General features: G+C 32.7%; 1 protein-coding gene across 1 annotated transcript; it reads right to left on the bottom strand.

The window, feature by feature from the left end:
• Window positions 1–4985: 4985 nt before the first annotated feature.
• On the bottom strand, window positions 4986–7146 carry LOC139859953 (protein SULFUR DEFICIENCY-INDUCED 1-like). The gene is made up of 4 exons (XM_071848738.1): window positions 6818–7146; window positions 6189–6401; window positions 5868–6085; window positions 4986–5776 (listed from the first exon to the last, which is right to left on the bottom strand). Exons 1-4 carry the CDS (start codon window positions 7061–7063, stop codon window positions 5257–5259), a joined length of 1197 nt encoding a protein of 398 aa, XP_071704839.1. The 5' UTR covers window positions 7064–7146; the 3' UTR covers window positions 4986–5256.
• Window positions 7147–14895: the final 7749 nt, after the last annotated feature.

The raw sequence follows: 14895 nt of genomic DNA, 5'->3' as shown, positions 1-14895 counted from the left end.
TAATAATCAAAAGATAAATTACTTATACTTCCGACTACACTAAAATAAAAAGTGACATAACTATTAAGCCATTAACAATATAAGCAGTGTTGCAAATCTCCTGAGATTTCCCCCGAGATCTCGTTTTTAGAAGGCAACCGAGACGAAATGTTCATCTCCCGAGATTTCTCAGTCAACGGGGTCAAACTTAGCCAAAGCCAATATTTCTCAGATTTTCTTGCTAATTTGTAAGATTTTCTTGTAAAATTCGTAATTTCTAAAATTTTCTCGCTCACTTCTCAGGTATTTTTGTAAAATCTCGTAAAAACTATATAAATATACATATATTTATGTTTTTATGTATATTTTTATTAAATAACTATAAAATCAACGTAAGTCAACGCCCGAGATCTCTTCGAGATTATTCCGAGATGCCGAGATCTCCCTAAAAATGTCCAAACGAGATCTCCCCGAGATCCGAATTCTCCAACCTTGAATACAACAACAACAACAACAACAACAACAACAACAAACCCAATCCCATTTTGTGGGGGTATGGGGGAGGTGGGACGTAGACAATCCTTCCTCTACCCTAGAATAAGGAGAAGTCATTTTTCCACTCCGGGTGAAATACTCCAAGAGTAGAGAAAGTCATCCCTCTATATGTTCGACGAATAGAGAGATTGCTTCTCCAACCTTGAATATAAGTTACTATTTAAACTTTATGAGTAAATAATAAATACTTCATTCTTGAGTGTTTTAGATTCGTAAACGTTATGCGTTCAAATCTATGGAGGTTTTCTCATAGACCGCATTACCTTATGGCGCGCGGATCTCACAGTTTTCTTTCAACGAGTGCTTCAGATATGATCGGGTGAGCATCTACACGTTTAGTGAGCCACCATCAGTAACTCCTAACACTACACTTTTTAGTAAGTATGATACAACATGGGGTGAGACCCATTGGTAATAATCAAAAGATAAATTACTTATACTTCCGACTACACTAAAATAAAAAGTGACATAAGTATTAAGCCATTAACAATATAATTTACTATTTAAACTTTATGAGTAAATAATAAATACTTCATAGCTATTTTACTTTTGACTTTATTCTATATACTACTCCGTATTAACAGTTTAAGTTACTATTAAGCCATCAACAATTTAAGCCACAAGGCAAATCAAAACCAACGTCCTCGTTGGTCACGGTTGTCAGTCACAACTCCATAGGCCACCACTCCGAGGCCTCGTTGATCACAGCTATGTTGGTCACGGTTGGCACCCTTTCTTTGGGTCCAAGCCACCACTCCATAGGTCACCACTCCAAAGTGTTGGAATCGAAAGATGGTCTAGCTCTTATACCAATTGATATGATAAGTGTAGAAGTCATTCCTAAAAGCTAGTTTAAAAGAGGATGAAACACCCAACCTTATAAACCATCTTTTGATGTGCACCCCATCCGATGTGGGATCATAACAATATTGTAAGCCACTAAAATAAGTAAATCTTAAGCATTCAGATTGTCATGGATTGTCACCAAAAGATGGGGTGCACATCGTAACAATCTTTTGGTGTGCACCTCATTCGATGTGGGATCATAACGAAAATCCATGACATTAGGAGTTTTGAATAAGTATATGAGAAATAAGTAAATCTTAAGCATTCAACCAATATTTGCCAATCATTCGCTTTAAAAACTATAGAATTATCAATAATTCTTATCTCACTATAAATTGGCTTCGGTCCAGGTTATTCTCAATCATCCACTTGAAAAATTGTTCACAATGACTTTTCTACTATATGTTTCTTTTGCACTTCTTCTTCTCTGTGTTGTTGTAATCATTGCCTGTCATTACCTGGAATTAAAGACCAAAGGAGTGGTGATGATTCCTGCAATTGAAGATCATAGGAGTGTACTTAAAAAGATGAAGAAGAAACTTCCACCTGTTTGGAGGTGAATCATTGTAATACTATTATTTTAATAGGGAGTAATAAATAACCGAGTATTATGAATAAATGTGTATTGCTTTAATTATCTTTATTGTTGTCTGTGTCAATAAAAACATACCACTCAACTAGATATTGCAACTTTAAATATCCAGTTTATCAATGAGAGATAAAGCTTTAGATGGACTTTTTCAATGACTTTATCAGGGTTGCATTTGATTTAAAATTTTGTTTGCTTCCTGAATCTGGAAGTTTAGTAACTGTTGTAGGAAATACCTGAACCAAAATATTTTATTCTTAACATTATATTCAGAAGCTAACATTTGACTTAAAGAAGCCAACCATATGGTGTAGCCTACTATAACGACATAACATCTAGCCACTAGCCACTAGCCACTTAAACTAATTACCGTCCCTATCCCCCTCTGATTAGTAAGCCAGTAAGTGCTTATTAATGATTTTATTATGAGGATTTCACAAGTCATCATTAAATATGATTTAGCTCAAATGCTTCTATTGTGATTCATACCCGTAAGCCCTATAAGAGGCCTCCCATCGGTTCCACCTTCACTCCCGCCCAGGCCACCGCCCTTGTAGGCGCCGATGGCACGCCTCCGCCCAGGCCACCGCCCTCTGTTTTGTTCGTTTAAATAATATTCGGGACAGAGGAATTTGGTCAAAATGACCGTTTGAAAAATAAAAAAAATAATTAAAAATAAAATTCTAACGGCTATGCAAGCAACGGTTATTTTTTTCACTTTTCTTTTTTTTTTTTTTTTCCCATTTTTACACTATATATAATCCACACTCCATTTACTCATTTTACACAACCAAAAACTACACTTCATTCCAATCAATTTCATTCGGACGACGACGTCGAGTAGTTTTATTTGTAGTATTTTATTTTTATTTATGTTGCATTTAATTTAAATTATTGTAACGTTTTTTTTTATTATTGTAACTTTTTTTATTATTAATGAAATTTTAGTTTTATATTAATGACTTTTATGTTTAATTTTAATTATTTAATTGTTTAGAAAAAAAATAAAAAGTAATTGAAAATATGGAAGAAAAAATGTAAGTGTTGGGAGTATTTAGTCCTGGGTTTAGTCCTGAGAAGGAAGTGCTGATGTGGCGCTGATGTGACGTCGGAGGACTAAGACGAAATCATTGGGACTAAGCTTACACATTAATCAACAAACCCACACCACTACAAGCACATTATAGTCAAGATTTCACATGTATTAGATCTCTTATCTGTTTACAAAAATATGCATACAGAAGTGCGAAAGTGTAATATGCATAACTAAATATTTAAAGTTGCAATATGAAGTTGAGTGATATGTTTCTATTAACACATACGACAATGAAGATATCTAAAACAATACATATTTTTTATAATACTTCGTTATTTATTACTAAATATTAAAATAATACTATTACAATGATTCACTTCCAAACAAGTGGGGGATTCTTCTTCTTCTTTTTAGGTGCACTCTTTTTATCTTCATTGGCAGGAATCACCACCACTCCTTTGGTCTTCAATTGCAAGTAACAACAGACAATCATTACAAAAACACGGAGAAGAAAAAGTACTAAAGAAACAAACGTATGACACAAAAGTCATTGTAGATAAATTTTATAAAGAAAGTTGGATGATTGAGAAACCTAGACGGATGCTATAAAAAGGTACTATGAAATATTTCAAGATCGGTTCTTTACTTAACCGCATGGTATAACATAAATTGTAATCAAATTAACATATATTGACCACTAAAAATGTCACTTGGAATGCTAGCATTTGAATTTTTTTTAGGTGGCCTTTGTAGGGGTGTGTTGTTTTTTGACTACAGGCAGTTATCTAACAGACCCAGGTTTTGTTATTTTGATAACATTTACCAATTCATGAGTTACCTTCTCTCTTTTTTATTCTTGATTTTATTTAACAAAAAATGATAATAGCAAATCCAAGTTGCAGGTTAGATTGCTATTTTTAACTCTAAATGGGTTAAAATTAACCCTCACATGAAAAGATTTTTTTGGGGGTGTTGGTTGTTTTTTGAGAGTCTAGTTATTGTCTTTTTAGCATACCAATATATTTTTTTTTTTCTGTGCAGAGAATATATAATTAAATTGATATCGATTCAAAGATCAAATGGGTTATAATTAAAAAGACCCTACTAGTGCGTTTGCATTTGCATACATCATACAAACAACGATCTAATTGACTTTGACTTGACTTGATGAAGCCACAATAAATGCAATTTTTAACAACATTGTAAACAATCAAACTTAAACTAACGAAACAAAAACCTTGGAATCCTTCGCACACCAGCAACATCACAAATCTTGAAATCGAGAGAATCACCAGAAATAAACAACCGGAACCAATTGAAGACAAATACCAAGTGACATTTTAATGAAAGAAAAGTTACACCAACAGACCGACAACCTAAATACACAACTTGTCGAGCTCCCAACCCATCTTATAACACCCACCGTCGTCGACAACCTAAATACTACTAATAAGTTCAATCGACAACCTGTTGACCACTGGACCCATTTTGACCATAACAGAATATACCACCTGATGTTGTACAACTCAAAAGCAAGAATTAAATTTGTCCAAGACTTGCCATTTGACCATCATACTTTAAGGAACCTTTACAAACAACCATATCTAAAACAAGAGTAGCAATCACAACTATACCACAACAGACCATGTCAAGAATAACAGAAACAATCACTTGACTAATGCTACTATCTTGTTCACAGTTGACTAAAATAACCCTACTATGACCATTAATCCCATTTCCAGCAACAATACCTCTTTGCACAGCATCATTAAATATCACTTTTCTGTAATAGTTTGACCTTTCTATTTGAAAAGTGACCAAAATCATCAAGACACACTCTATCCCTAAAACCAAAGGGTTTAAAGATTAATGTAGACCCCTATGATCATTCAAAAAATGTTAATGTGGCAGCCTGACAACATAAATTAATTTGAAAAACTTTTAGAAAATGAAATTTCTTTTTAAGCTTAAGACAGGCAAGTAGTAGAAGCAAACAAACACCCTTAGAATAACCAAGACACAAGACTCTTTCCAATTTTCATACATCACAATCTAACATATTAACATGCAGCTATACAAACATATCGGCTATGCAGCTTATAGAAACTTTCATATTCGCAAAGTTAATCCCATCTTTAACACAAAATTATGAAGAAAAAAACTCTGCAGCCTTAACTTGTGCTGCTGAATCACACCACGATTACCATTTCCCACTTGAATTTCATAGCCATTATTTCAAAGATTCAATCTTTTAAGCCATTGTATTGTAGATATCAACATTTTCATCACCATATTCTTCCTCTTCTATCATATCAGCCCAGCTTTTCTTACGTGTTCTTACTTCAGCATGTTGGTTTTCAGCAAAATGGCCAAATTGTAATTTCCTAAAACAACCACCATCAGAAGCAGATTTATCACGAGGTTGTGTAAACGGTGTATTAGGGATGCCACTATAATGCCTTTTGTAACCAAAAGGGGTATCTGCATGCATACTTTCACAGTTTCTGTTCATACCCTCTTCTTCACTATAATCAGATTCTTTGTTTCTACCAAGTAGAAAAGATGAAAACTTTGTAGCAGATTTGCATGATTCCAGCTCATTCATCAACTGAATTGCACGCTCATACGATTTGGCGTAACATTCATACGTTATTTTGGAGTCTTTAACTGTATTTAGAAGAAACTTTGCTTCTGTCATCCTGTTCGTGTACATCAAACAAATCGCTAGGTTACATTGCTTGTTCTTATCTTGCTCCAATGAAAGCGCTTTTCTGCATCATCAACATTCCAATTTAACACCAAAATTGTTATCGGATAATACAATTATATGAAAAGTTGCTAAATTTTCAAAGATATATATACCTATAAATCTCTTCTGCTCGTTTATATTTGTCTTGTTGCAAGTAAGCCCATGCCAAATTGCCCAATAATCGCGAATACTCTTGTCCCATTGTGATTTGAATTTTCCTTCCTTGTGATCTTGCAAGTCTTGTTTTGTTCAAATTCTGATCTGCTGCATCTTCGATATGTTTTACTCTTAATTCAAGCAATCGAATCTGATCCTCTAGTCTTCCAGTCCTCTGCAAATACATTCAAATTGTTTATTCGACATGTTAAACATAAGTTTCATAAATTTTACTTAAATGGTAAGTGGTATAGTAAGTATGTAACATTGTAACATACCTTGTATAATTCAAGCAATATGTTGTCAAGAGACTCTTGTGCTTCGAGTGGACACATATGTCGAAAAGATTTGATAGCTTCAATCGCTTCATCTGATCGATCCAATTGTTTCATTGTTATTGTCATGTCTTTTAAAGCGCTATCGACTCGATCACCCAAATTTATAGCTGCCCAAAACATTGCTACTGCTTTGGTTGGGTTCTTGTCTACCAACTGTTACAAAAACATCACCCAAGCAAGCCTCAAGTAAATAAAAACTCACATTTCAGTCACATAAATCAGTTAATCCAGTTTTGACTAATCATTTTCAGCCTCAAATTTGTTATATAATCATCATAACTGTGAATTATATATAATATCTGGTTTGACCCAAAAAAGTCAAACACCCTATTAACTTTGATTCTAACCATAATGGGGGCATCATCATTCATTTCATCAGTTGTAAACTAAAACACATTTGATTTCTTATAACAAATTCTTCAAATACAACGAATTAGGAACTTAAAACCAAACCAAATCGGACTTCTTGATTGACTATTTTGAAATCAAATTCAAAATTAATTTTGACTTTCAAGTCAACAACCCTTTTCTACAGTAAAATTCAAACAAAAAGAATTAAACGTTGATACCTGCACACGTTTTGCTCTGTTGTAAGGGGAATCGCCGGCTGGGACTTTGTATAAGAAATTAGGGTTATTAATATGACAATTATTGTTCGAAAGTGGTGGTTTCCATTTCTTTTCCGACGCCGGCAAACGGCGTCTCGTGGTGGCGGGCGGCGGAGGAGAAGACAGATTTGAAGATGAACTCCGGTGAGGTGTGTAAAACGGAAACCCTCGTGGTGCGATATCGGTATTGTCTTTGTTGGCCCACATGGTGTAATTTTGTGATCACGATTACAAAATTAAAACTACAGTAATTGATTATGATTATATGTTGTTCTTCTTGGGGGGATAGAAATTGAGGGTTTACAAGTTGATGTTCATGAAGTTTATTGAATGGGATTAGTAACGGTAATACTATTACCATTAGTATAGTATGATAAATTTGAATTTTAAATCAAGGCGAGAATTACCTCATTATATGTTGTTTTTTACCTCAATTTAAATTGAAGTGAAATTTAAATTGATAATGATAATGATTATGATTATATGTTGTTTTTTATCTCAATTTCTCATTTTAGGTAATTTTAAGTAATCTACGTTTATTTTAATATTTTAAAGATTATTTTATCAAATGTTAATAAAAAAGAGGACCATCATTACGTTCTAAAACTCTGTCAAACAGTTAACAATACTTCATTTTTTAAGTAAATTATATACAGGTTTAATCATTAGTACCTATCTAAGGATAAAGAACATATGCAAGCTTGATAATTGGTGCATATGTGTGCCGCTAATCTTCTACTGTCATATTACGAACAAAATAAAAATTAAGTAAATATCCGATTCGTAAAAATTATCATTCATGAGGTCTTCCATATCCTCAAGTAAGTGCGGATGATCAGGCTTGCATATGATTTACTTAAACAATCATACTGTCACCAGAGATACCTAAACTGAGAATGGAGGAGTGGAGGACCTCCTAGAACTCTTCCCAAATGTAAAAGTAAAGGAAGAAGAAGAAGAATGGTTCAATTAAGAACTTTTTGATAAATGGACATTTTGTAATAATATTCCACTGTACTTGTAAAACTCTCAAAATTATTTACTAATAGATACTATTAATGAGTATCTTAAAAAGTATCATTTTATATAATATATATATATATATATATATATATATATATATATATATATATATATATATATATATATATATATATATATATATATATATATATATATAAAGATCACAAAAATAGTGAACTAAAGAGACAAAATCATTGATGATTTCTATGTCTTTTTTCTGTTGTATATTAGTGTTATCTTTTCATGCTTATGTTTTGTCATCGTCAAATAGGGAGATTGTTGAGTCCCCGTGTAATTAAGGATTTAATTATAACAAAACATAGTTATTAAACATTAATTATTATTTGCTACCAGCAAGTGTTCATGTATAATGGTCTAAGTATAGATCATCATGTTTGCTGATAAAGATAAGTGTGCTGCTCTGGCTATCATCACAAGATAGTTGGAACAAGGGTTCTTCAATATCAGCAAGGATGTTGCTGACTAGCAGAAGATTTTAGAAGAACCAGCAGGAGAAGAAGAAGCTGCAGCACCAACACTTAGACGAATTATGTTTTCCAGCAACATAATTATTTCTTGTGTTGTCTATATAAAAGCATGTTATTCAACTGACATCGAAAACAAAGTTGAATAAGAGAAAGATACAAGCCAGGGACTGACAAGTGACCTTACATGACAACGTGGGATGCAGAGGTATAACCCCAGTTCATGGTTGTGCCTAATGTCAACGCCTAGTGAACTCAACATTCTATTTGTTTAATCAAATAGTATGTTCGCTCAAATTGAGCAGGTCCAGAAATAGCTTATTGTAACGACCCGACTTTTTCGACTTTTAATTATATTTATTACTTTCACAAAACTGCGTATTTGTGCGTACTGAGTTAGATTATTTTCTGGGATCATTATTTATGATTAATTACCTTCGTTAATATTTTAAAACACATTATTAAGTGCTTAATCACTTAACATGATCCTTGAATGCATTTACGACCGTTAGTGTCACTTATTGTTTAAAACGAGCTACGTACTGGGTACACGTTAAACTTTTGTCATAATTGGAATATTATGACTACGTAAACTTAATTGTTATTTATTAATGACAATTACTTGGCTTGATGGTTTATAAATTACGCTTAGTGTTTACTAATGCTCACTAGTTAACTTTAATGGACTTTTACCTTAATGGACTTCCATGACCCAACTTACTCAACTTAGTGGATTAATTAGTGGACTAATTAGCCCAATTACTTAATGATTAGCCCATGTAAATAATGAGACAAGTAACTAGCATGCTCATGTACTAATGCTTGCATTTTGTCTCAAACCTACCAACATACCAACACTACTTTGTACCACCACCATGGACCACACCATGCCACCACCACATGAGGCCAAAATGGTCCCCCCCCCATGCCTCCCAAACCGTCAGCCATATGTAGTGACCCGAACTTTTCCGAACCTTTCTATGATTATATGTTTAATGAAAACTATATTTACATGATTAAATATTTCCAACATGTTAAGCAATCAAACTTGTTAAGACTTGGTTAATTGAAACGGAAATTTTGTAAACGTCTGATTATCCAGTTTGACCAATGATTCACGAACGCTATAAGTTGTATATGACATGATGATACATAAATGAATAAATATATATGTTTAACATGATATAATGATCATCAAGTATCTCATTAAAAATAGTAACAATAAGTTATATACTTAAAAAGGAGACTATTGACGTATGAAACTCGAAACAATACATATAACGATTATCGTTATAACCACGTCTTACTAAATATATATGAAGCATATTAATACATTGTTATATTATATATAACATGATAATATGATAATTAAATATATCATTAAGTGTATTAACAATGAACTACATAAGTAAAAACAAGACTACTAACTTAAGGATTTCGAAACGAGACATATATGTAACGATTATCATTGTAACGACATTTAAATGTATATATCATATTAAGATATATTAATATATCATAATATTATGATAATATAATAATTTAAAATCTCATTTGATATTATAAACTTTGGGTTAACAATATTTAACAAGATCGTTAACTTAAAGGTCTCAAAATAACACTTACATGTAACGACTAACGATGACTTAACGACTCAGTTAAAATGTATATACATGTAGTGTTTTAATATGTATTCATACAATTTTGAAAGACTTCAAGACACTTATCAAAATACTTCTACTTAACAAAAATGCTTACAATTACATCCTCGTTCAGTTTCATCAACAATTCTACTCGTATGCACCCGTATTCGTACTCGTAAAATACACAGCTTTTAGATGTATGTACTATTGGTATATACACTCCAATGATCAGCTCTTAGCAACCCATGTGAGTCACCTAACACATGTGGGAACCATCATTTGGCAACTAGCATGAAATATCTCATAAAATTATAAAAATATGAGTAAGTATTCATGACTTATTTACATGAAAATAAAATTACATATCCTTTATATATAATCCATGCACCAACGACCAAAAACACCTACAGACACTTTAATTCTTCAATTTTCTTCATCTAATTGATCTCTCTCAAGTTCTAACTTCAAGTTCTAAGTGTTCTTCATAAATTCTACAAGTTCTAGTTACATAAAATCAAGAATACTTTCAAGTTTGCTAGCTCACTTCCAATCTTGTAAGGTGATCATCCAACCTCAAGAAATTTTTGTTTCTTACAGTAGGTTATCATTCTAATACAAGGTAATAATCATATTCAAACTTTGGTTCAATTTCTATAACTATAACAATCTTATTTCAAGTGATGATCTTACTTGAACTTGTTTTCGTGTCATGATTCTGCTTCAAGAACTTCGAGCCATCCAAGGATCCGTTGAAGCTAGATCCATTTTTCTCTTTTCCAGTAGGTTTATCCAAGGAACTTAAGGTAGTAATGATGTTCATAATATCATTCGATTCATACATAAAAAGCTATCATATTCGAAGTGGTAAACTAGTAATCACTAGAACATAGTTTAGTTAATTCTAAACTTGTTCGCAAATAAAGTTAATCCTTCTAACTACACTTTTAAAATCAACTATACACATGATCTATATCTATATGATATGCTAACTTAATGATTTAAAACCTGGAAACACGATAAACATCATAAAACCGGATTTACGCCGTCGTAGTTACAACCGGGGGCTGTTTTGGTTTGGATAATTAAAAACTATGAAAAACTTTGATTTAAAAGCTATACTTCTGGGAAAATGATTTTTATTATGAACATGAAACCATATCCAAAAATCATGGTTAAACTCAAAGTGAAAGTATGTTTTTCAAAACAGTCATCAAGATGTCGTTCTTTCGACGGAAATGACTACCTCTTTCAAAAACGACTTGTAACTTGTATTTCCAACTATAAACCTATACCTTTTCTGTTTATTTTCATAAAGTCAAGTTCAATACGAAACCGTGGCAGCTTAAATCACTCAAAACGGACTAGAAACGAAGAAATGGCGAGCAAAACAAAATTGGTAAAAACTACTCATTTTAGCTACGTGAAAATTGGTAACAAATCTATTCCAACCATAACTTAATCAACTTGTATTGTATATTATGTAATCTTGAGATACCATAGACACGTATATAATGTTTCGACCTATCATGTCGACACATCTATATATATTTCGGAACAACCATAGACACTCTATATGTGAATGTTGGAGTTAGCTATACAGGGTTGAGGTTGATTCCAAAATATATATAGTTTGAGTTGTGATCAATACTGAGATATGTATACACTGGGTTGTGGATTGATTCAAGATAATATATATCGATTTATTTCTGTACATCTAAGTGTGGACAACTAGTTATAGGTTATTAACGAGGACAGCTGACTTAATAAACTTAAAACATCAAAATGTATTAAAAGTGTTGTAAATATATTTTGAACATACTTTGATATATATGTACATATTTGTTATAGGTTCGTGAATCGACCAGTGGCCAAGTCTTACTTCCCGACGAAGTAAAAAAATCTGTGAAAGTGAGTTATAGTCCCACTTTTAAAATCTAATATTTTTGGGATGAGAATACATGCAAGTTTTTTAAATGATTTACAAAATAGACACAAGTACGTGAAACTACATTCTATGGTTGAATTATCGAAATCGAATATGCCCCTTTTTATTAAGTCTGGTAATCTAAGAATTAGGGAACAGACACCCTAATTGACGCGAATCCTAAAGATAGATCTATTGGGCATAACAAACCCCATCCAAAGTACCGGATGCTTTAGTACTTCGAAATTTATATCATATCCGAAGGGTGTCCCGGAATGATGGGGATATTCTTAAATATGCATCTTGTTAATGTCGGTTACCAGGTGTTCACCATATGAATAATTTTTATCTCTATGTATGGGATGTGTATTGAAATATAAAATCTTGTGGTCTATTATTATGATTTGATAATATATAGGTTAAACCTATAACTCACCAACATTTTTGTTGACGTTTTAAGCATGTTTATTCTCAGGTGATTATTAAGAGCTTCCGCTGTCGCATACTTAAATAAGGACGAGATTTGGAGTCCATGCTTGTATGATATTGTGTAAAAACTGCATTCAAGAAACTTATTTCGTTGTAATATATTTGTATTGTAAACCATTATGTAATGGTCGTGTGTAAACAGGATATTTTAGATTATCATTATTTGATAATCTACGTAAAGCTTTTTAAACCTTTATTGATGAAATAAAGGTTATGGTTTGTTTTAAAATGAATGCAGTCTTTGAAAAACGTCTCATATAGAGGTCAAAACCTCGCAACGAAATCAATTAATATGGAACGTTTTTAATCAATAAGAACGGAACATTTCACCATATACACCACCACTTCATTTTTTCTCAAATTTCACTTCATTTTCTCAAAAACACACACAATTTTCTCTCTAGTTGCATCTCACTCTAATTTCTCTCTAAAACTTGAAGAACTTGTAAGTGTTCTTGATTTTCTTTTCTTCTTTTCTTTCTTTATTTTCGTGAATCATCATCATCAAAATCAAGGATTCAAGTTTTGTAACTTGAATCTTCATAAATCTTGTAAGATTCAAACTTTGTTTTGAAAAGTCTTCAAGAACATAAAGGATTAAAGCTTTTTAGCTTTGAATCTTCATAATCTTGTTAGATCTAAGTTTAATAACTTAAGATCTCCTTATTTATGATTAAAGATCAAAACCTATGTTTATGATCTTCATGTAACTTGTAGATCCAACTCTTTACTTTAAGGATCTTCAAGAAAATTTGAAATCCAAGCTTTCTAGCTTGAGGTTTCTACAAAAATTTGGTTGGAATATCAAGTTCATGAACTTGTGATCTTCTTTAATTTGTTACTTTAAGTTTGTAATTTGTGTTTTCATTAAATAACAGATACAAGCTTACTTGCTTGAAGTCTCATAAGTGTTGTTAGGAATCCAAGCTTTCTAGCTTAGGGTTTCATTTTTATGTTTGATCTAAGTTATGTAACTTATGGTCTTCTACTTTGTTTAAACAAAAGCTCATAAGCTTACACTCATTTTACTTTACAAAATCTAAGTTTCATAACTTATGGTGTTGTAAAAGTTGAAAGTCTAAGTTCTATGAATTAGGGTTTCACCAAGAACATAAGATCTAGACTTTTTAGTCTAAGGTCTTTAATACTTAGCTAAGATCTAAGTTCTATAATATAAGGTCTTGCTTATTTAGTTTGATTCAAAGTTTATAGCTTAATAGAACTTGTACTTGTGTCAAACTAAGAATTTGATGTAACTTTGGTTCATCATCTTGCTCAAACTCTTAGATGAGTTGTATTTTATTTCTTAGTCTTGACTTTGTGTGTTGATGGTTAAACCTTGGTTAAAGTGATGCTAAAACATCAAGAGTTGTACACTTGAAGCTTACACGCATCAAGGATGAGAACCGTGATGAGCATCAAACAACAAGAAACCCACCAGAGCACTTGTTTTCTGTCTTTCAGGGTCTGATCAGACCCCTGGGCTTCTGGAAAAGTTGATTTCTAGATATTTAGGTTCGAGTAGATGACTTTTTGTTTAAGACTCGCCTAAATCCGATGTACGGTTTAGGATTTATAGCCTCCCGAAAGTCACTACACCTTTGTAACGACGTGCTGAAAATTCTGACCTACTCGCGCTTGAACCCTCGCCACGGTCAAATGACATCGTGTTAGGATCTGAAAATTGGATAGCGGTAAAAGGACTCATATACGGAGCCTTGTCCACTGGCCTCGCTTCATTTCAGTTTGTATAGAGGTCGTACCAGCTGTCCAAAGTCAGCCTTTGTTTCGAACTCTATTCTTGTTGAAAACTTACTTTACTTTTTACGTATGATGATGATGATGATGATGATGATGATGATACTTAAGACTTAACTTATTTACCTTTAAACCTTTGGGACCAATTTACTGACTTAGTAACCTTTAACTTAGGTTGAGGACCTTTCGGACCGACTTACTACTTGCATGCTTTTCATATCGACTTTTACTGCATTTATCACTGTGAGTTATAGCTCCCTTTTTACTTCAACTATTTTTTGGACTGAGAATACATGCGTTTTTTATGTTTTACTTACTAGGCACGAGTACTTAAACTTTATATATGTGTGGGTGATATAACGACATAAACTTTCCCTTTAGCTCGGTAACGTTTAGTCATTGGTTTTTGAACCGGTGAACGCGAATCTTAGATATGGATCCATAGGGTTTGACATCCCCACTCGGGCTAGTCGCGCTAGCATTTAACGGGTGTTTAATACTTCGAGAACATACGCACTCGTCAAGTGTACTTTTAGAGGGTAATATTACTTGTTAAGTTAGTTACCGGGTGCCCACGGATAAGCATATACTTTATCTTACTGATTTGAAATACTGATTTGAAATGCTGGTTGAAGCACTGAAATCTCGTGGTCTACATTACATTATTGTTTACGATCAAACTATAGCTCACCAACATTCGTGTTGACTTTTTAAAGC

Source organism: Rutidosis leptorrhynchoides, chromosome 1 (assembly GCF_046630445.1).
Source record: "Rutidosis leptorrhynchoides isolate AG116_Rl617_1_P2 chromosome 1, CSIRO_AGI_Rlap_v1, whole genome shotgun sequence".
Taxonomy (NCBI): Eukaryota; Viridiplantae; Streptophyta; class Magnoliopsida; order Asterales; family Asteraceae; genus Rutidosis; species Rutidosis leptorrhynchoides.
This window is presented reverse-complemented; position numbering and strand designations above follow the sequence as displayed.

Bases quoted from the DNA above. Each gene is read 5' to 3' on its own strand.
- LOC139859953 (XM_071848738.1), bottom strand. From the start codon at position 7,063: ATGTGGGCCAACAAAGACAATACCGATATCGCACCACGAGGGTTTCCG. The intron at 6,086-6,188 runs GTATGTTACAAT...ATGTATTTGCAG, and splicing joins TATTGCTTGAATTATACAAG to AGGACTGGAAGACTAGAGGA. The intron at 5,777-5,867 runs GTATATATATCT...TTGATGATGCAG, and splicing joins CGAGCAGAAGAGATTTATAG to AAAAGCGCTTTCATTGGAGC.